General features: G+C 36.2%; 1 protein-coding gene across 1 annotated transcript in view; it reads right to left on the reverse strand.

Annotated features, from left to right (window-relative positions):
- The window catches only part of LOC126812211 (midasin), a 56,209-nt gene that overhangs the window by 15,404 nt on the left and 17,232 nt on the right, over positions 1–23,573 (reverse strand). Inside the window, exons 16-38 of the mRNA XM_050538464.2 lie at positions 22,496–22,604; positions 21,329–21,470; positions 19,940–20,049; positions 19,236–19,340; positions 18,461–18,613; positions 18,013–18,160; positions 17,199–17,248; positions 16,083–16,179; positions 15,623–15,728; positions 13,808–13,916; positions 12,314–12,429; positions 11,782–11,863; positions 11,234–11,425; positions 10,216–10,286; positions 9,142–9,521; positions 8,337–8,425; positions 7,509–7,739; positions 6,167–6,304; positions 5,128–5,257; positions 4,543–4,682; positions 3,001–3,174; positions 2,481–2,631; positions 966–1,105 (exon numbers count right to left, since the gene is read on the reverse strand). Coding sequence (XP_050394421.2) covers positions 966–1,105; positions 2,481–2,631; positions 3,001–3,174; positions 4,543–4,682; positions 5,128–5,257; positions 6,167–6,304; positions 7,509–7,739; positions 8,337–8,425; positions 9,142–9,521; positions 10,216–10,286; positions 11,234–11,425; positions 11,782–11,863; positions 12,314–12,429; positions 13,808–13,916; positions 15,623–15,728; positions 16,083–16,179; positions 17,199–17,248; positions 18,013–18,160; positions 18,461–18,613; positions 19,236–19,340; positions 19,940–20,049; positions 21,329–21,470; positions 22,496–22,604 — 3,163 coding nt within the window. The remainder of the gene's footprint in view (positions 1–965; positions 1,106–2,480; positions 2,632–3,000; positions 3,175–4,542; positions 4,683–5,127; positions 5,258–6,166; positions 6,305–7,508; positions 7,740–8,336; positions 8,426–9,141; positions 9,522–10,215; positions 10,287–11,233; positions 11,426–11,781; positions 11,864–12,313; positions 12,430–13,807; positions 13,917–15,622; positions 15,729–16,082; positions 16,180–17,198; positions 17,249–18,012; positions 18,161–18,460; positions 18,614–19,235; positions 19,341–19,939; positions 20,050–21,328; positions 21,471–22,495; positions 22,605–23,573) is intronic.

The raw sequence follows: 23,573 nt of genomic DNA on the forward strand, positions 1-23,573 counted from the left end.
AAAGTTGGGTCGCGTTTTGTGCCCATTAGATGGACACTCCTCTGCACTGAGCCTCCAGACTGATTATCATGAGCAGAACGGTTAAATCACTGCAGGAATTCAGAATATGGGATATCATTCAAATTGCGTTAACATTTATAAATGCACTAGCTGTATAGACAACAATATAACATAAAATATGGCCGGTGTGTCAGAATATATGACGTAAAAAAAGAATTCAAATTGTCTTAACAAATTTTATAAATGTACCAGCTGAAGAGATAAACAACAATATATAAAATATTGTCAATATAAAAAATACAGCTGATGTAATATTTATTCTAGCCAGTTTGGGCAACACATTATAATAAATATAACATGCTTAAAGTTTGGACAGGGCACAAACTGGCATATTTTTAAAACGAACTGAAACAAATTTTAAAAATTCTAGCTCAATTACAAGCTATAGTCTTCCCCTAATGTAAGATAAATTAATGGAAATGGTACAAGTATGCGAACTCAAGTGAGAAGTGGATTCAGATGTTCTAGATAGAGTAAGTATACCCTGTCTCTAGTACAACACTTGTTAATACTCCTTGTATATTAGAAGTGGAATCAGATGTTTTAAATAGAGTAAGTATACCCTGCCTCTAGTATGACACTTGTTACTACTCCCTTAATAGTTGGAGTAGTATCAGATGTAAGCATACCCTGCCTCTAGTACAACGCTTGTTACTACTCCCTGTATATAGTAGAAGTGGTATCAGATGTTCTAGATGAAGTAAGCATACACTGCCTCTAGTATGACACCTCATGTTATACTACTCCCTGTAAATAGTAGTGGTATCAGTTGTTCTAGAAAAAGTAAGCATACACTGCCTCTAGTAAGATACCTGCCACTACTCCTCGTATATGAGAAGTTGTATCAGGGAATTTGTTTTGTTGTCCCACTGAATCATAAAATAAGAACGACCAAGTAAACCTACTTCCTCAACACCATCTTGATTATCTTTTTCATCATCTTTTTTACTTTCTTCATCTTTCTCTGGGTTTTCTTCTTCTCCTTCTTCAGGTTTATCATCGGATGTTTCCTCAGTTATCTCCCCCTCATCTTCTTTACCCTCCGCTAAAACAGAAATAATCAAAATACACAACCGTTAAAGATATATATTTTAGCTAAAATAGAAATAAACAAAATACACAACCGTTAAAAATATATATTTTAGCTAAAATAGAAATAAACAAAATACACAACCGTTAAAAATATATATTTTAGCTAAAACAGAAATAAACAAAATACACAACCGTTAAAAATATATATTTTAGCTAAAACAGAAATAAACAAAATACACAACCGTTAAAAATATATATTTTAGCTAAAACAGAAATATACAAAATACACAACCGTTAAAAATATATATTTTAGCTAAAACAGAAATATACAAAATACACAACCGTTAAAAATATATATTTTAGCTAAAACAGAAATAAACAAAATACACAACCGTTAAAAATATATATTTTAGCTAAAACAGAAATAATCAAAATACACAACCGTTAAAAATACATATTTTATTTCAACAAACCACGTTTTAGTTAAATTTCAAAACCCTTTTTGCTGATGGGATGGTTTTTGGATTTCATTGGAATTTATGTGTTCATTTGCATTGTAAAATGACAGTTTGCATTTTTTCAACAAAAATGAAATGATATGAAACATATTGGAGAGAGAAATGAAAATGAAATAAAATGGGGTTTAACGTCCTACTGTTTTGCTCCGAACTGGGCTAATGAAGACGGGCATACGCCATACAGTGTGCTATCAGGGAAATTTTGCCCGGACAGCAACACTACGGCCTACTCTTATATCGAATTCCAACTGTCAAGGGATCTTTTACGTGCATGCCAATGTGTACACAGGACCTCGGTTTTTCGTTTCATCCGAACGACTAGACAGCTGTCCTTGTCAGGCCCTCCGTCCTGCATCACTGACAAGGGGGAACCACTCCAGGCTAGCGAGCCAGCGCCTTACCCACTTAGCCACCGTGATCCCCTATAGGAGAGAGAGAAAGAAATGGGGTTTAACGTCCATGACACAAACTAGGTCATTTCGGGACTAACATATGGTTTAATTTTATTTCAATAATTCGTTTGCGCGTAGGGATCTTTAGCAGTGGGAGGAAAACAGAGGACCTGGAGAAAACCCACGAGGTTGGACAGGTCACCCTACTCCTTGTCACGTACAACCGGGGAATTGAAATCCCACCAGCTGAATGACAGAACTAATGATACAACGTGCACACACTAACCATTCGGCCATCCACCCCCACATCCTTTAGAGACAGCAGATCAACCTATTTATAAGTAGAAAACTTATAGTTTAAGTAGTATGTTAGGCACTTTCACAAATATCTGACCTACAATTGACCTTGACCTCTGGGTAGGATTTTTTTTTTTCAGGGAGGGTTAGAAGTTAGGTTTTAAAAGTCCAGTATAATTACCAGGATCTTCCATTTCTGTTTCCTCTTCTTTCTCTCCGCCTTCGTCTGCATCCAGGTTTAAGTCCTCTGGTAATTCCATCGACTCTGGAACTGGATCCGGTTCCTTGCTGTCTCCCTGATTAGCGTCTACTTTATCTTCATTATATCCCTCCTGATAAAAAAATAAATTAACAAAATGTTTAAGGCCTGTTTTCCATGTGTCTGTTGATTTAATGCAGATAAAAACATGCGCAGTTACGCCGCGAAAACTTGTACATGTAACTTGGGAAACTTGTTCAGTAATGCTGCGAAAACTTGTAATTCGAGAATAGGTGTAAGTGGGAATAATTTACGAGTCATTAAACTATTGAATTACATGCTGGGGTTTAACGTTTGGGACTAACACATGGTTCAATTTTAATTCAATAATTTGCTTGCACGTATGTGTCTTTAGCAGTTAGAGGCAACCAGAGGACCCGGAAAAAATCCACGGGGTTGGACAGGCGACTCTACAACCGGGGAATCGAAAGTAGAAAGTTACCTCTTGTATATCTTCCATGTCATGTATTTGATCTTCCTCCTTCTCCTCTTGTTGTTGTTTGTCTTCCTCCTGTTTTTTATCTGTTGTTTTATCCTGGTTATCATCTTTAGCTACCAACTGATTCTCTTCCTTCTGACCGTCACCTGGTCCCGTCTCATCTTTAGGATTCTCTTCCTATAATAAATACAGGCCTTATTAAACATACATTATGCAAGAGCTAAATCTGTCTATTGCAGGTCTTTCTGTAGGCCTAAATGGTTTCTAAATTATTAATTAGACATCAATTAACTTATCCAGACCATAATCAACTCTCGATGGCATCGAATTTCTCCGATATTAAATAGATTAGAACAGTTCAGCCATATTTTGATTAAGACTAAAGATGGAGGAGCGAGACTTAGCTTCAAACAACCAATGCGGTGGTTGAAATTATTGCACATGTCTTGTCAAAACTTCAAAGGCTAATATCTTCTCTCACAAAAGAGTAATTTGAATGAAATTTTCAAATGATTCATTTTACATTATCTATTTTCGAACTTATTCGAAATTATTGGTTGAAATTATTGCACACGTCTTGTCAAAACTTCAAAGGCTAATATCTTCTCTCACAAAAGAGTAATTTGAATGAAATTTTCAAATGATTCATTTTACATTATCTATTTTCGAACTATTATAGCAAGAATGGCTAGCTCTTTATCTAAGTCTTACATTATATATCTTTAAGGGTATATATATGTATTTCAACTCATCCATAGAAAGATCAAAACATTTACAGATCTGCAAGAAAATCCATTAATTTTGGCCTTCCCAATTTGGCCTACTAAAAGAGAGAAATTGGTTTAACGTCCACTCGACATAAACTAGGTTATTTCGGGACTAATAATTTTATTTCAAGATTTCATTTACATGTAGGGGTCTTTAGCAGTGGGATGAAACCGGTGGCCCAGGAGAAAACCCACAAAGTCACGTACATGCGGAGAATCGAAACCATGCCAGTTGACTCAATGACAGACCTTATGATACAGGGTGCATACATTAAACCACCCACCCACCACACACCCCAACCGAACATCAAGGAGAATGTTCCAACTGAACTTAAAGTAGCTAAGTCTCTAACTCAATATCATCCAAAATCTTTGACATTGAAGACACAAATTATTTGTCAATTTAAATCAACATTGATGTTGTGATCTTAAAAGATGGACTTCTGATATCCAATATTTAAGACAAAATAAACATTTTACCATAATGCGTTTCGGCGCCATTTGTAACAACGAGGCTATACATACTCTGGAGAGCATGCGCAATAAATACTATTGATGTAGACTGGAATAACCAGACACTAGAGTTTGCCAATCGATTGAGACTTCTGGTGTATTTCACCGAACAGATCTGATTTGAAATTAGAGCAAAAACGGAAACGATTGAATGTAAATCAGTTTATAACCATTCATATTACATTATTATATGCGTTGTGACCCATTTGTGTCCATTTCTAGGTGCCAAATATTAGCAATTTAGCTCCTTTAAGTGAATTCATACCGGTTCTTGTTCATCTTCCTCATCACTACCCCACAGTTGTTCATCTAATTTATCAGTATCCTTCTCGTCTAATTCTCCCATCTGTTTCTCTATATCATCATCTTCATCCTCATCTTTATCATCATCTTTATCATCTTCACCTAAAATATACAAATGATTCCTTACTCCATTCAGTAAAGAGAGAGAGAGAAATGGGGTTCAGCACCCACTTGACACAAACTAGGTCATTTCAAGACTAACATATGGTTTAATTTTATTTCAATAATTCGCTTGTGCGTAGGGGTCTTTAGCAGTGGGAGGAAACCGGAGGACCCGGAGAAAACCCACGAGGTTGGTCAGTTGGCCCTACTCCATGTCATGTACAACTGGGAATCGAAACCACACCAGTTGATTCAATGACAGACCTTATGATACAGCGGGCACACGCTAACCATTCGGCTATCCAACCCCTACAAAAAATCAAATATATTCCATAAATTACAAAACAGGTGGTGCATAGCATAGCCGGTCGAATATGTGACCGCCCACGGCAAAATGAGTCGGAATGCGCGCGATCCAATAATGAGAGAAGACTGTGAAACTTACCTTCTTGTTCTAAATCTTGTGGTTTACCATCAAAATCATCAGACATTTCTATTGCGTTATCTTCAGGTGCTACGTTAGGATTGTCATCTTCCTCTTTCTTCTCTTCACCAGCTTTTCTAGCATCATCCAACTGTAGAGAATAGGTTACAATTATTATAAATAAACTGGACAGATTGCTATAAGATGTCTCTCAATGGGGCTATAGTCAAGCACTTAAACCAAATAGACCACTATCTTGTATTACTTGTAACCCAGAGAGAGAGAGAGATTAGGCCATCCAACCCCCCAAAATGATAGAGCCATCCATCAGAAGTAAGAAATGAAAGAATCAGGTAGTTGCCATTGACTAAATGTTCTAGGATTGTTACACATGTAATAATAAAACTTCAATATTATACAATATTTAGAAGTAAACATAATGTACAAGTGTATTTATTCTAGCCAGTTTGGGCAACACATTATAATATATATATAACATGCTTAAAGTTTGGACAGGGCACAAACTGGCATATTTCATCTATAGAGAGAGAGAAATGAGGTTTAACATCCACTCAACACAAACTAGATCATTTCGGGACAAACATATGGTTCAATTTTATTTCCATAATTTGCTTGCGTGTACAGGTCTTTAGCAGTGGGAGGAAACAAGAGGATCCAGAGAAAACCCACGAGGTTGGACAGACGACTCTATTCCTGGTCACGCCCCAAGAGGTCTGCACATGGTTTTGTTATTGGTTATACGATGAACTGGTTTAAAGATTGAAAGCTTTTAATTTTCGAAAGATGTTCCGTCTTGACAGCATGGTTCACCCTTCCAAAGTTTTTTCGTTTCGACTGTGTAGGTCACCCTACCAAAGTTGTCCTGTTTCGACTGTGTGGGTCACCCAACCAAAGTTGTTCTGTCTTGACTGCATGGGTCACTCTACCAAAGTTGTTCTGTTTTGACTGCATGGGTCACCCAACCAAAGTTGTTCTGTTTTGACTCTGTGGGTCACCCAATAAAAGTTGTTTAGTTTTTAAAATATTTTAACTAATTTACCTGATCTTCTGTTTCTATCTGATCGCTGACATCTTTAACCCCTTCCCCTTCTCCTAAACCTCCCTGTTCTATATCCTTAAAATCTGTAGCACCCTCCTTCTCCATCTCATCACTTAGTTCAGGGGGAACACAGAACCCCTAAAAATATACATTATACATATAAACATTCTGAAACTAAATAGGCTGTTTGTACATCTTTACTAAAACAACATAAATGAAATGGGGTTTAAAGTCCTACTTTTTGGCACCAACCCATCCTTCATCAAATTCTAACTGTTAAAGATGGGTTCCCAGAAAAGTATTTATCGGGTGGTTATTTCCTATAGAAGTATGGTAATTTTGGTATATATGGAAAGTAGAGATATCCAATCTTACTAGAAAAATACTGGATTCCCCGAAAAACACAAAATATACAGGACAAAAATGTAAGGCTTCCCCTAATCGACAGCCCGACGATTAGGAATTTCTGCACATGTGATGTCAAAGGTCACACGCGAACATTGAGCGCTTGATGTACAAGTTGATAAACTTTATGAACAGTTAGACGTACAACACTTTCTGAGATAAAATGACGGAAAAAGACGCGGGTAGTGGATAATCCAAGAATTTAATTAGGATTTGATATTTGTAATAAATAGTAAGCGATTAAAGACAACATCGTCTTATGTATCCAATGAATTCTCCTCTGACTTCCAAGAGAGGTAAGTCATGTGACGTAAACGTGACCTGGTTTGATCAAATTTTTATTGCAGGACATTCCTTCGCAATTACAATGTTTGAGAAAGATTTGAAGCAAAATTATGACAAATTAATTAGTTTGAATATGTTTTTAGTCCATATATACCATTAAATCACCGAGTTTGTACGCGGGAACCCATCTTTAAGGGTTCTTTTATGTAACAAACATAACTTTTTCTTTTTGTCTCATCCAAATGATTAGACACGTACACCCCCGATCCTGTAACATCCATAAGAGAAAACCACAGTGGAAAATCTGAAGGAAGTTTCTCAGGATCAAATCCAGCGCCATACTCGTTGTGGCTCCAGAAAAAATGAAGAGATAGATAAATGGGGAGATGGGGTTTTACCGTCCACTTGTAGCAAACTAGGTCATTTCGGGATAAAAATACTGTGCTATTTCGTTTAAATAATTCGCTTGAGTGTAGAGGTCTTTACCAGAGAGAGAGGAAATCGGAGAACCCCGAGAAAACCCTACTTCTAGTCACATGCAAGTGTGGGCTCGAAATCACACCACACACGACTCAATAACAGACCTTATGATCTTAAGGTGCATGCATTAAGACTATTCAGCCACCCAACCTTCCAACAAAAGTTAACGTACCTTCATAGCGAGTTCTGTAAACAACGCTAGTAATACAGACAGTAGTTTACCACATGATCTATGAGAACCAATCACATGAGCTAAATAATATTCCGTTATTTCACAGTATCGTTCTAGTAGTGGATAAGATCGTAATAATAAAACAAGGCCTGTTTTTCCAACTGGTTTTGACGTGTCCTCATTAAACATTGCCTCTATCTTCTCTACTAAACTTCTTACCAAAGTAGATATCTGGAAATATAATGATCAAGTTGATAAAAGTTAATAAATTCAGACAAGATGGTTTTCCAGGTGCAAAGTATTGGCAAATCCAAGTTGTCTTAACTCATTGGGTCCAATAGCACCAACAGTCGACCTCATTAAACACCTAGCGTAATTAATTCTCACATTTGTTTCATCCGCTTAGACTTACTTAAACATAATTAAACAACATACATTCAAGAGCCAAATCTGCCAATTGCAAGTCTTTCTTTAGGCCTGAAGTTATTAATTAGACATTAATTAACCTATCCAGACCATAATCAACCCTTGATGTCATCGCTAGCCTGTGATATTTCCATTTGCTGCTCAACTTCCATTCATAATTTAATCATGAAATGGATGATCGAGACTATTTTCATCGAACAGACTTAATCGAGGCTTGGCCGAAATTTCAATTGCTTAATTCTCGGTTCATAGTGGATCAATTTGACTGAAATTTTCAGCAATTTGCCTTTACGTTATCTAGTTTTTAACTATTATAGTGAGAACTGCCAGCTCTCTATCGAATCTCCCATAATGTATCTTTAATGAGTTAATCTAAAACACTCTGACAGTACAAACCATTACCTGAGCAGATCGCAATTCATGGAGGTCTGTCTTTAAATCACTAATTAAACCTGTTACTAAATGACCTTCTATAATATCATCATTTTCTTCTGAAATAACAAAAAAGCATGCAATTATCTTATATCTCTACTAAATTCACAAATTTGTGTTGTCATCACATTTTGCCAGGACAGAAATTGAATTCCAACTGTCAATGAGTCGTATCAGAAAATTTTGAGAAACTTTCGCGGACAACACCTGAATCAAACAAATGATTTCCAGGTCAGCAAACCAGTGCCACTACTCACTGTAGCCATGGCTCCCTCTCCAATGTCAGTTTAGTTGGGAGAGAGAGAGAGAAAGAGAGAGAAATGGGGTTAAATGTCCACTCAACACAAACTAGGTTATTTTGGGACTAACATATGGTTCAATCTTATTCAATAATTTACGAGGTTGGACAGACGACCCTACTCCTTGTCACATACAAGTTGTGAATCGAAACCATGCCACTTGACTCATTGACAGACATTATGATCAAATGCACACACATTAATCATTCGTCGCCCCCCCCCCCCCCAAACCCCCTCAAAGTCCGGTAGGCAATATCAACAAGGAAACATGGGAACTAAAGGTTGAATTCTGTAACCACAATGACAACCATAGCAACCAAGGAAACATTTCAAACAACATTGACTTCTACACATGAATGATTTAATGAATGGAACTGATTTACAAAATATTCCCCAAACGATCCTGCTGCAAAATATTCCATCCAACGATCCTACTGCAAAATATTCCCCCAACAATCCTACTGCAAAAACCCTACCATTTTCTAATTCTTCAGCTGCAGACTTTGTTTCATCTCCATCTTTTGTAGAATCTATTACTGCATGATGCGTTAAAAGTTTTTGAACGGTCAAAAGAACATTTTCTATCACCGAATCTACACCAGTAGCAATGTCCGTATCACTGCTATCACTAGAAACAAGTTCTTCTGTCATCACAACAGGGTTTTTGGACGTTTCTGTCCAATCTTGGAACTCGCCCATACAAGACGTTATATTTTCTTCTAAGATATTCAATGGTTCGTTTAAAGCACAACTTGTTCCCGAGACAGGGTCTTTGAATAAATTGGACATTGTTGATAATTTTTCACTTGTAGATCTTAAAACTATAGACACATTTTCAACGATGTCAAAATCCTTCCTGAAATGTAGATACAAAAAAACTTTGTAAAATTCTAGAATATGGCAGACTAATAACGAAGGTTCTGGGAAAATTTAACAATAAATTTATAACAATAAAACTAAAATCGATACAATTGATATAATTTGGTTTCTTGAAACTGAAATAATTTGCATCTTTAAAGAACAGAAAGATCTTCTTCCAACCCAAGATTTAATTTGAACATCTGTTTATGGGAAGCGGTTAGAAATTAAGTTATATCTTTGGGTCTGGCTCTCATAATTGCTGAATGGTGGATATGTTATGATTTGAATGACTTGTAGCTTCAAAACGTACCAACGTTAGGGGTTACTTAAAATGTACCAGCTGTAGAGATTAACGGTATATAAAATATTGTCAATATAAAAAATACAGCTGATGTAATTTATTATAGCCAGTTTGGGCAACACATTATAATATATATAACATGCTTAAAGTTTGGACAGGGCACAAACTGGCATATTTTTAAAACTGTGTATGAACATAAACCACTAAAAATATGAATTAAAACAACTAAATTAGGTGCTTCCCTCACTATCTTTATCCAGTCACTCGATAGTTTTTTTTCTATGGCTCAGCCTACAAAGTCTTATTTTCTGGAACAGTCCCCAATAAAACTTTGTTTTTCTATATCTCATACCAGAAATAATTTGTATATTATAACTGTACAACTTACCATAATAAGAAAAGTTTATCAGAAAGTCGTAGAAGTTTTTTATGTTCTGTAGACGTATTCGAGATCAGTTCCTGTAATATGTAACAATATAATTAGGAAAAATAAACTAAAAATTGTTATTGAACTGCTCATCAACACTCAATTTGTATTGTAAACATGAGATTTAACTATTTTATATGTTTGGAGAGAACTTATATAGGTCTTTGCCTGTTGTTCAATCCAATTCAGTTTAGGGAGAGGGGTTTTACATAGGCTAAGCCTGTCCCCCAATCCCATTCAGTCAACCTGAATAAAAATATGTTTAAAAAAAAAAAAAAAAATTCAGTTTATTGAATAAAATATAGTTTATTGAATAAAATATTGTTTAAACTAACACTCAATTTTCCATTACACTGAGTAAAACTCTATCATGAATACCTCTCATGACGAAATTAGAGCCCATAAAAATATTTGAACATTCATTGGCTATTTGAATATGATAGAATATTTGACTAGTGTGTGAATAATGACCACTAGGACAAATCTGAAAGTATTTTTTACTCAAATTTTATTTGACAAGCCTAGTAGAAAGGAAAGGGGATGAAATGGGGTTTAACGTCCTACTGTTCTGCTCCTACTGGGCAAATGAAATGAAATGGGGTTTAACATCCTACTGTTCTGCTCCGAACTGGGCTAATGAAGACGGGCATATGCCATACAGTGTTCTATGAGGGAAATTTTGCCTCGGCATCGGCACTATGGCCTACTCGTATTCCAACTGCCAAGGAATCTTTTACGTGCACTCCAATGTATATACAGGTCCTCAGTTTTTCGTACCATCCGAACGACTAGACAGCTGTCCTTGTCAGACGCCCCGTTCTGCACCATTGACAAGGGGGGAACCAAGCCGGAAAATCCTGATGAACTTTCTCAGCCAATGCAGGGATCGAACACCAGACCTCCAGGCTAGCGAGCCAGTGTCTTACCCACTTTCAAATTGCAGATGCAGAAATTCTTGAAATAATTCAGCCATGTTTACCTTGATTGTGTCAACACACTGCTGCCACAATGGATCTTCCTTCTTAACCTTTGACATGGGAGACAACTCTTCTATACAGAGGGGTGAAATGTAATCGTTGCCATCGTTACGATGTCTGGGACATGCGTAAAGTAATAATAGATACTGGTTTAATCCTTCTAATAGCTGGACTGTTAAAACTTTTAATCTCTCCTGTAAATACAAATCATACAAAAATAAAAATAAATGTCCCTAAACCGTGAATAATGACGGACATTTTGCTTTTAACATTTCGATTTCCAGCTATAAGGGGATCGTTAATGTACCGTAATGCAAATGGCATCCATGAGACCTCAGAATTTTTTTTTTCCAGTCAAATCCGACTAAATAATTTTCCTTTCCAGACCCTTATCCTTCATCATTGACAATTGGAAACCAAGCTGGACCAGTGACAAGGGGACACCACTCTGTCCTGCACCAGTGACAAGGGGACAACACTCTGTCCTGCACCAGTGACAAGGGGACACTACTACGTCATACTACTACTACATCAACTAAGTTATATATACCAGCCAAAGTTTTAAATGGTTTTGTGGTGGCAAGGATGTATCGTTGGACTTGGTTATATTTCTCAACTCGCTCAAAAATTTTCTGAAATGAAATAATTGAAATCTAATAATTATTGTGAAAGGAATTAGTGTTTACAATGTAAAAACTAACTTTGGTCTGACGATATTTTTCTATTAGAAAAAACCATGGACCTTATAATTAAAAATATGGTCCATGATAAAACAAATCAATTTGACTGAACAAATTTTTGTAACAAACTTTTAAGCAAAATGGACGTTAATTCAAGGTGTTGTTAAATTATTATAAAGGAAACTGTCACATATTTTCTGCTTTGTTTATTTTTCACACAAAATGAAATGGGGGTTTAACATCCTATTGTTCTGCTCCGACTGGACTAATGAAGACAGGCATACGCCATACAGGGTGCTATGAGGAAAATTTTGCCCGGACAGATTTTAGGACAAATTTTTTTAATGAGTTTGTAAATGTTACATCTTTAATTGAACAATGAACCTCACAACAGCTACATACCTGAGAGTTATATAATTATTGAACGTTTCTCCGAGTTCCTGTCTTTGTTTAGTAAACAGATGATGTAGATGAGTAGAAAAACCTCGACATCTTTCACTGTTACCCAGACCAAGATCCTGTCAATAGAAATTTATTACAAACAAATAATTACTTTTCATGTATATTGAATATCGATGTAGTCTGAAACCGTATATTTAAGTTGAAATAAAATGAAATTCATATCCTACTTTTCTGCACCGAATTTCGAATTCCTACGGTCAAGTTTTTTTTTTACATGCAAGCCAATGTGTACCCAGGTCCTCGGTTTTTCATCTTTGTTAGGCCAGCACAACTGACAATGGGGGAACCACGCCGGAAAATCACAATGAACTTTTTCTGCCCCAAACTGAGATCAAACACGGGGCTCCAGTTCAGCGAACCAACTCTTACTCACTGAGCCACCACAGCTCCTTTCTTTACAACTAAACAACAAGCCAACAGTGAGGCTGATGTCCCCCGCCAAAATCCCCAAATAAATAGATGACACATATCAATTAATCGTACATCTATTTTTTTCAAAAGTATCGAGCAATCAAACTGATTATCAACTATACACTAAGTTTCATCACTCTCTATCAGATAGAATCAAAGTTATCTTGTCCCAAAGCATCGACCAAGGAAATTGCTTATCTCTGCTTAGCTTTAGATCGAAATGTTAATCATTGAACTCAGAAAAGACATTCACCTAATGAACATCTACATCAAGTTTAAACATTCTACCTCAATTAGAAGTTATGTTCCAATGTCTTGACCAATCAAAATGCTTATCGCTCTGCTTACCCAGAGCAGACAATTCTCATCATCGAACTTAGTCAAGGTATTGATGTAATGAAACTATACACCAAGTTTCATCACTCTCACTTAATTAGAACTAAAGTTATCGTGTCCCAAAGCATCAACCAATCAAATTGCTTATCTCTGCTTACCCTAAGCAGAAAATGCTCATCTTCGAACTCCATCAAGGCATTGACCTAATAAACACCTACACCAAGTTTGAACATTCTAGGTCAATTAGAAGAAGAGTTATTGTGTCGCAAAAAGTGTGACGGACAGACAGACAGACACACAGACAGACAACCCATTTTAATAGTCTGGGACAATAACAGGTTCATAAACTAAAGAGTAATAGGTCTCCATTGGTATGAGAGAGAGAGATGGGGTTTAAGGTCTACTCGACACAAACTAGGTCATTTCAGGACTAACATATGGTTCAATTTTATTTCAATAATTCACTTGTGCATAGGGGTCATTAGCAGTGGGAGGACCCAGAGAAAACCCACGAGGTTGGACAGGCGACCCTACTTCTTGTCACGTACAACAGGAGAATCGAAACCCCTCCAGTTGACTCAATGACAGACCGTATGATACAGCGCGCTCATGCTATCCATTTGGCCCCCCCCCCCCAACCGATTGGTATAAGACCGAAGGTTATAAAATAAAGTATATAAAACTTACAGCAGCTGGTTGTAGTATAGCCTGATCTAACTGAGCTTTACGAGTTATACATCGATAAAAATACTCTTGACAATTCTCCCATTGACTAGATAATACTTCACCTCCAACACTGAAACAAATATTGTTAATAATACATCTAATCTACAAATAATATATCTCTATCGGTGAGTGAGTCTCTTTCTTTTATTAGAACAGCCTAGAATAGACAATATTCTTAATAATAATTCTAATCTATGAATGTATCGCCATCAGTGAGTGAGCCTCTTATTAGAATAGCAAAAAATTGTTAATAATACATCTAATCTACAAAAGTATCTTTCATGAATTTGGTATTATGCTTTTCATTACATGGGACCTGGTCAATGGATCATCACACACTACAAAGACTCTAGTGGAAATGGGTCCAATTTTATATTTGAAGAGACTAGAATAGCAAATATTGTTAATAATATATCTAATCTATAAAAGTATTGCTTTTAGTTACGTGGGACCCGGTCATTGGATCATCACACTCTACATAAACTTTGAGAAATTGGTCCCATTTTATTATTTGAATAGTCTAGAATAGCAAAGGGTACAGTAATTTGAAGATCATAGTGCCCAGTAACAAAAGGGTTTAAGATGATCTAGAAAGGGTAGAGAAAGAATTCCTGTTTTTGTTTCCCATCCATACAACTAGACAGGTATTCTTGTCAGCTCTACAGGTGATTACCCCTTCAGGCGGTGACACCCGACAAGTCAGCAAGCACCCTTGTCAGCTCTACAGACGATAAACTCTTCAGACGTTGATCCCCAACAAACCGGAACCCTGGCCCGAGTTCACAAAGCATTCTCGGACTTAAGTTAAGAATTTACTAAACTTTCAATCACTGTTTATGAGAAATATCTTTGATCCAGAAACACAAAACTTTGCACATAGTTTCTTATTGATGTATTTGATACATTAAAACAACGAAAATGTTATAAATGTCTATACTTTAGTTAAAATAAGACAATCAATTTTGAGTAATTTCTTAACTTAAGTCTGAGAATGCTTTGTGAACTCGGGGCCTGATCCAAGAATTATAAATAATATCCTGGAGATTTACTCGGTATGTATATTGTACATCTTTTGAAGAACCAAAGATCTAATTTCTGGACATGTATAAGATATTGGACCTGCTTGATTTGTCCGCTTGAGGTGAGCCGGTTTCTACTACGGCGTACGCCGGTCAGGTTAGCGTATCGAAGCAAATCAAGTGACCCGGCTGATAAACAATATGGCGTCAGATAATGTTATAATATTAAACCGGTTACATGACACGTTTTAATCAAAAAAAGTATTCTTGAAAGTATGACTTGAAAGTGCCCGCAAAATAAGCAGAAAATTATTATTAGTAATATTACTGAGAAAAAATAAATGACATATGAACTTCTGGTTTTACGAAGATCAAATTCAACTTAAAACATTTGGTTTAATTTTAACGCTTTAAAATTAGTGTTTTATGGCATTCCTAAATAATGTGAATTTTATCTTGTTGACATGTTCACCATCTTGCGCCGGTGTTCGCTGCTGCCGAACTTTCGTCGACTTCCTGTGAAATCAAGTGACCTCGCCCAAAAACTGCCGAACTGTGGTTAGCCGGTATGCGCCAGTACTGACAAATCAAGCAGGGCCATTATATAATATACCCTTTATGCTTGGATATTTCAGCTGTCAGTTCTACAAAAAAATTAACCCCAGACAAGTCGATACTCTGGTTTGAAATCCATATGATATGATGTGAATAATTTCAGTATTTATAGTGTTAAATATTTAAACATGCAAGTATATACCTTTTATGCTTGGACATGGCAGCTGTTACATCTAAAGGCTGTAATGACAGAGAATCTAGTTGCTGTGTATCTTCCTCTAAAACTAACCCTTTACGGTACGATAAACCTAGTAATAAATAAAAATATGTCATAACTCTAAGATGTAATCATTGTGAACTTCATTTCCCTGATAAAGGTCTGAATAAAATGACCAAAGTGTTACAAAGAGATAGAGAGAAATGGGGTTTAACGTCCACTTGACACAATATACATTTCAATTTTATTTCATTAAGTTGTCCTTAGCAGTGGGACGAAACCTGATGATCTGGAGAAAACCCACGAGGTTGGACAGCCAACCCTACTCCTTGTCATGTACAAGCAGAGAATCAAAACTACACCACTTAGCTCAATGACAGCTCTTATGATGCATTAACCACTCAGAAAATTATTTTCCATAAGAGCATGATATAAATGTATTTACCCATTTTGGTTAAATATTTAAAAAGTTCTGATAGTGATTTTCTTTTTCTGAGATTCAAAAATTTGGCTTCTTTCTTCTGCTTTTCTTTATCATCTCCCTGTAATAATAAAATATACAATTACATCATGAACTGATTTAACAGAGAGAGAAATAGGGTTTAACGTCCACTCCACACTAACTAGGTCATTTCGGGACTAACATAGGGTTTAATTCTATTTCAATAATCGCTTGCTCATAGGGTCTTTAGCAGGGGAGGAAACCGGAGGACCGGGAGAAAACCCACGAGGTTGGACAGGCGACTCTATTCCTTGTAATGTACAACCGGGGAATTGAAACCACGCTGGTTGACTCAATGAGACCTTATGGAACAACCCCTTTAACTGATTAACAACTTAATTCATAAGCGCTATAGGGATATTAGCTATGGGAGGAAACTGGGGAACCAAGAGAAAACATGACTCAATGACAGATCTTATAATTTAAAGGACATGCATTACAACATTTGGTCACCCATCCCCAAAAATTATGGAGTTCCCCCCATCAGAAGAAATGAAAGAATTAGGTAGTTGCCATAGGATTGTTACACATGTAATAATAAAACTTCAATATTATACAGTATTCAGAAGTAAACATAATGTACAAGTGTATTTATTCTAGCCAGCCTGGGCAACACATTATAATATATATATAACATGCTTAAAGTTTGGACAGGGCACAAACTGGCATATTTCATCTAATAGAGAAAGAGAAATGGGGTTTAACGTCCACTCAACACAAACTAGATCATTTCGAGACTAACATATCCTTCTATTTTATTTCAATAATTTGCTTGAGTGTAAGGGGTCTTTAGCAGTGGGAGGAAACCGGAGGACCTGGAGAAAACCCACGACAGGCGATGTTACTCCTTGTCACGTACAACCCGGGAATCGAAACCATGCCAGTTGACTCAATGACAGAGCTTACAATTCGACCATCCAAACCCCCTATTTCATCTAATACATCAAGATATCAAAAGCAATCAAGACCTGCAGTCTTTGATTTTAGGCCACAAGAAGTTTAAAATCTGTAGTGAACCGAATAGACCACAGATTGGACGTGTTTTAGATCTGATTATACCTGAGGTATTTCTGCTTTCTGTAATTCATGAACATTTTCAACAATATTGCCTGAAAAAAAAATATAACATTTAATGAACATACATTTTTTTTTTTTATAAAAACTGGACTAAAATAGCAAATATGAGATATTTGGGTGAAGGATTAATAAAGTTAGGTCTCCAATTAAAGGGGCAAAGCAATCCATAATGATTGTTAGCCATGTTTGTCATCTGATCACGACCTACTATTTCAAACGCATAAACCAAGCGGCAACACCCGCACGAATATGTATCAAATGTAATTGTGGAAAGTTGAGATATGTTACCTGTAATTGTGTATAGTTGAGAATATTACCTGTAATTGTGTATAGTTGAGAATTGTTAGCTGTGATTGTGTATAGTTGAGAGATGTTACCTGTAACTGTCTCTGGTTGAGAGATGTTACCTGTAACTGTCTCTGGTTGAGAGATGTTACCTGTAACTGTCTCTGGTTGAGAGATGTTATCTGTAATGGTGTATAGCTGAGAGATGTTACCTGTAACTGTCTCTGGTTGAGAGATGTTATCTGTAATGGTGTATAGCTGAGAGATGTTACCTGTAATGGTGTATAGTTGAGAGACGTTACCTGTAATGGTGTATAGTTGAGAGATGTTACCTGTAATTGTGTATAGTTCAGAGATGTTACCTGTAATTGTGTATAGTTGAGAGACATTACCTGTAATGGTGTATAGTTGAGTTGTTACCTGTAATTGTGTATAGTTGAGAGATGTTACCTGTAATTGTGTATAGTTGAGAGATGTTACCTGTAAATGTGTCTAGTTAATGAAAGATTACCTGTAAATGAATCAAGTGTTGACAATAATTGAGTATAGTTGAGAGATGTTACTAGAGATTTCCAATGTTTACTCAGTCTGGGTATTAAAACAGGTAGTCGTGTCTGTAGATCACTCAACGTTACAGCTTCTTCTATCTCTCTCAATATCTAATTAAAACAATATCAGATTAAAAAAATTTCATCAAATGATGGTGATAGTCTTTGGTTCAAACAATATTTTATTTAGAATACGACATGAGAATATGCAATACTAATATACATAGAGAGAAATGGGGTTTAATGTCCACTCAATACAAACTATGTCATTTTGGGACTAACATATGCCATACAGTGTGCTATGAAGGAAATTTTGCCAACACTGGAATGGAACATGGAACATCCACTTAGCCACCACAGGTTCCCTCTTTTAAGGAAGTCTTTCATATTGAAATGTTAATATCTACTTACTGTCTTTGGTTGTGTTTTTGTTTTGATCATCTGTCTGTAGACTTCTAGTCTTTCACATAGAACTGATCCTTTAGATTGATTCTCAGGTGTTAATATTGATAAATTATCTCCCCTGTCACCTAGCAACTTGGTTACTGGTTGATTTAAAATAACCTAAAAATACAGACAAAGCATGCATCCGTCACATAATATTATGTTTTACTCAAATCTTAAACATACATGTACATTATGCAAGAGTTAAATCTGCCTATTGGAGATCTTTCTTTGGACCTGAAATTTTATATAAATTATTAATTAGACATTTATTAACATAATCAACTCTCGATGCCATTGTTAGCCTGCAATATTTACTGGATTTAAATACATTTTGTGATGGGTAATATAATGTAAAAATTGATGATCAAGACTTTGTTATCATACCAACATCAGTAATGACGACGTAGCCTAAAATTCAATGGCTAATATCTTGGTTCAGAGTGAAGCAATTTGACTGCAATTTTCAGTATATTTTATAGCAAAAAACTGACAGCTCTTTATCGAACCTTATACCTAATAAATGTCCCTTTAACAGTTAGAACTGTAAGAAAACTAAATATTTTTCAACTGGTTCCAGTTCTTTCAATTGGTACCATGGCTTTCCTCGCATAATTTTGACAGTCAATTCCTGACATATCTTGTTTTACTCCGATTATTTTTTCAACTGACTCACAACTGACCATTCTATCATAATATTGATGTAAAATCTTTTGACAGAAAAAGAAAATTTTAAAATTACCTCATATTTCTTGGCGTATTTATGAACCATTCTATGAGTCTTCTCAGTCGACTGTTTTAAAGCCCAATAATTCAAATCACTCCATCTCGCTATTTTTACAAAACCCTGAAATAAGATAAATATAGATTTGTGTGTGTGAGAGAGAGAGAGGGAGAGAGAGAGAGAGAGAGAGTGAGAGATTTATTTCAATAATTCGCTGGGACCTAGGTGTCTTTAGCAGTGGGAGGAAACCGGAGGACCCGGAGAAAACACACAAGGTTGGACAGGCAACCCTACTCCTTGTCACATACAACCGAGGATTCGAAACCACGCCAGTCGACTCAATGACAGATCTTATGATACAGTGCGCACATGTTAACCATTCGGCCATCTAACCCCTCGAAATGAAACAGGGTTTAACATCCTACTGTTCTGCTCCTATACTGGGCATATGAAGACGGGCATATGCCATACAGTGTGCTATGAGGGGAAACTTTGCCCGGGCAGTGGCACTATGGCCTACTCTTATATCGTATTCCTACTGTCAAGGGATCTTTTACGTGCATGCCAATGCATACACGGGGCCTTGGTTTTTGTCCCATCGGAACGACTAGACAGCTGTCCTTGTCAGGTCCTCCATCCTGCACCACTATCTCAGTGGAAATGCTTGATTGAAATTTACAATTCAGCACCCTCTATATCACTCTTCAACTAGAGTTACCTACCTTTAATTGTTTCTGTATTGGTGTTTTTTGTGAGGTTATTTCAGCCTCTACATTAGGTAAATATTGATGATAAAACTGATATAAGTTCCACAACATGTTCAGCACTTCCACTAGAAATACAAAAATTATTCATTATATATAACCTGTAACGCAGGTATTATTTAATCTTGGCCCGAGTTCACAAAGCATTCTCAGACTTAAGTTAAGAATTTACTCAAAATTGTTCGCCTTATTTTAACTAAACTATAGACCTTTATAAATTGTTTGTTGTTTTAATGTATCAAATACATCAGAAAGAAACTATGTGCAAAGTTTTGTGTTTATGGATCAAAGATAATTCTCATAAACTGTAATTGAAAATTGAGAAAATTCTTAACTTAAGTCTGAGAATGTTTTGTGAACTTGGGGCCTTGTGTATCCAGCACTAATTTCTTTCACATTCGTTTAACATCAAATCTTTGTTTAAACATTTGTAAAAATCGTTTAAAATCACCAAAAATCATCTAATTTGTATTTGTGTCCAGTTTATAACTGACTGATTAATTTTGATAAGTGTCCAATTTACAAGCATTTAATTTCCTGTTCAAAAATTTATCATTATACATCAATAATCAATTGGGTTGTTTATTTTTTAACAGTGATGAATAAATTAAACGCTTGTAAATTGCACACTCATTATCAAAATTGAATGGTCAGATTTAAACTGGACAGAAGTACAAATTAAACGATTTATGGTGATTTTAAACAGTTTTTATGAATTTTTAAACAAAGATTTGATATTAAACGAATGTGAAAGAAATTAGTGCTAGATACACAAGATTAAGTGATACCTTTGTTACAGTGACAGGTCCTTGTATACCAAAAACAAAGACAAATTTGTGGCCAGAAAAATGAGTAAATCAGAGGAATTTCTAATTGGCAAAAATTTAAATTAATTATTAAATCTTAATAAGCACAAATCCCAACCAGAGAGAGAGAGAGAGACAGAGAGAGAGAGTTAAAATCCACTTGACACACAAACTAGGACATTTCGGGACTAAATTTCAATAATTCGCTTGCACGTAGGGGTCTTTAGCAGTGGGAGAAAAACAGAGGGCCCAGAGAAAACCCACGAGGTTGGACAGGTGACCCTAATCCTTGTCACATACAACCTGGGAATCGAAACCATGCCAGTTGACACAATGACAGACTTTATGATACAGCACGCACACACTAACCATCATAAGAGGGTTAATGTATGAACAAGGTTTCTTGGAACCGTTTACCAAATATGCTGTTGAAACAACACCCTAACCCTTTTTAAGACACTGCATTCTGATTTCTGGATAAGACTGACTATTAAAATATGTGTTGTACTTCATGCCACTTGTCACAGACAATCTACCGTACCTTGTTTCTCTGAGGTATCCATTTTATAAACTTGACAATGTAACGCATAGATCATCTGTAGACGACTCTTAAATTCACCAAGATTCGATTTCTCTAAAAACTGTTTTAATGATGTCAGCAATTCAACACTGTCTACAGATTTCTGAAATACAAAGATTAAACATACATTAGGCAAGAACTAAAGCTGCCTATTGGAGGTCTTTCTTTAGGCCTGAAATTAACTATTAATTAGACATTAACTTATCTAGACCTTAATCAACTCTTGATGTCATCGATAGCCTTTGATATTTACTGGATTTGAGAGAGAGAGAGAAATGGGGTTTAACGTCCACTCGACACAAACTAGGTCATTTCGGGACTAACGTATGGTTTAATTTTATTTACATAATTCGCTTGCGCGTAGGGGTCTTTAGCAGTGGGAGGAAACCGGAAGACCCGGAGAAAACCCACGAGGTTGGACAGGCGACCCTACTCCTTGCCACGTACAACCGGGGATTCGAAACCACACCAGTCGACTCAATGACAGACTTTATGATACAGCGCGCGCACGCTAACCATTCAGCCATCCAACCCCCCTACTGGATTTGATATACAGGGATGAGATATGAAATGGGGTGTAACTTCCTACTTTTCTGCTAATGAAGACAGGTATAATATACGACATACAGTGTGCTATGAGCGAAATTTGGCCAGGGCATCGGCACTATGGCCTACTCTTATATCAAATTCCAACTATCAAGGGATCTTTTATGTGCACGCCAATGTATACACTAGACGGCTGTCTTCGTCAGGCCCTCCGTCCTACACCACTGACAAGGGGAAACCACGTCGGAAAACTGTGTGCATGGAAAAGTATTCTTCACATTTGGAATTCTAAATAAGAGAAAGCTTTATGACAAGGACAGCTGTCTAGTTGTTCGGATGGGACGGAAAAATTGAGATCCCGTGTACACATTGACGTGCACATAACAGATTCCTTGACAGTTGGAATTTGACATAAGAGTAGGCCATAGTGCCGTTGCCAGGGCAAAATGTCCCTCATAGCACACAGTATGGCGTATGTCCGTCTTCATTAGCCCAGTCGGAGCAGAAAAGTAGGACGTTTATATCTCATTCCAATCACCTACTAGGAATCATCATCTATTTTTATCCAATGAAAATGCTTACCTGTGTTTGGTCAAGATAAGAAGTTATCAATTGATAAAGATGAAACCACCATTTACTGACGGACTTCTCACATTTACGTTCTTCTAACAACATTGTGTTCTTCCAGCATCTACATTAATATAATAATATCAATTACATCTACATTAATAGATAATATCAATTACATATCTATTACAACTGTATACTTCCAACATCTACATAATTTTATGCCTTTATAAATACACTTACATAGTACGATTTCGTCAACATACCTGTTTTGCATTTCTTGTGTGTGGTATTATATTAATATATCATAAATTGTACAATTACATAACTTAATAATTCTGATTAGTCGCTAAAACTTATGGTTTTTAAACTTTTAACGTTATTTTATCTGGATTATCGCCCTTATTGTGATTTTTTATCACCTTCTAAGATATGACGTCATTCCAAAATTAACGTCGCAACTCAGTCAGCAGACGGTTGTCCCTCGAGACAGTCTACATTTCCTATTTGCTTCTTTGTTTTCAGTTTTGTTTTTGTGACAGATGGAACATGTACCCTATATGTATTGAATACTGAAACATTTCTTGATTGAATTTAGAGTTTAGACTACTTTTTTATACATTTCACCGATGTGGTTACTTGTATAGTTAAATTTTACTACATAGGCTTACATTCGTATTTCGTGTAGCATATAGCAGATCATGACTCATGCTGGCATTGCACAATGGGTTCTTTGGGTTGTATTCCTAATTGTTTTCAAATTTGGGTGAAATCTGTGTCACTACAGACCCGGGACTGTACAGCGCAGTGGACGCTTACGGCTAGCCCCCCGGATCCATTCACTTTTTTTGAATTGTCTGTATGTCTGTGTTTTCCTGAGTATGATGTCTTGTCCGTGTATTTGTTTTTGTGTAAATTTTGTGTGGTGCAGTCCCCCTGCACTTACTATTAAAGATACATTATGGGAGATTCTATAACGAGTTGGCAGTTCTCACTATAATAGTTAAAAATTTGCTGAAAATTTCATTCAAATTGATCCACTTTGAACCGAGAACAAAGCGAATGAAATTTCTGCCTAGCCTCGGTCATCATT

The sequence above is a fragment of the Patella vulgata genome, chromosome 2 (assembly GCF_932274485.2).
Source record: "Patella vulgata chromosome 2, xgPatVulg1.2, whole genome shotgun sequence".
Taxonomy (NCBI): domain Eukaryota; kingdom Metazoa; phylum Mollusca; class Gastropoda; family Patellidae; genus Patella; species Patella vulgata.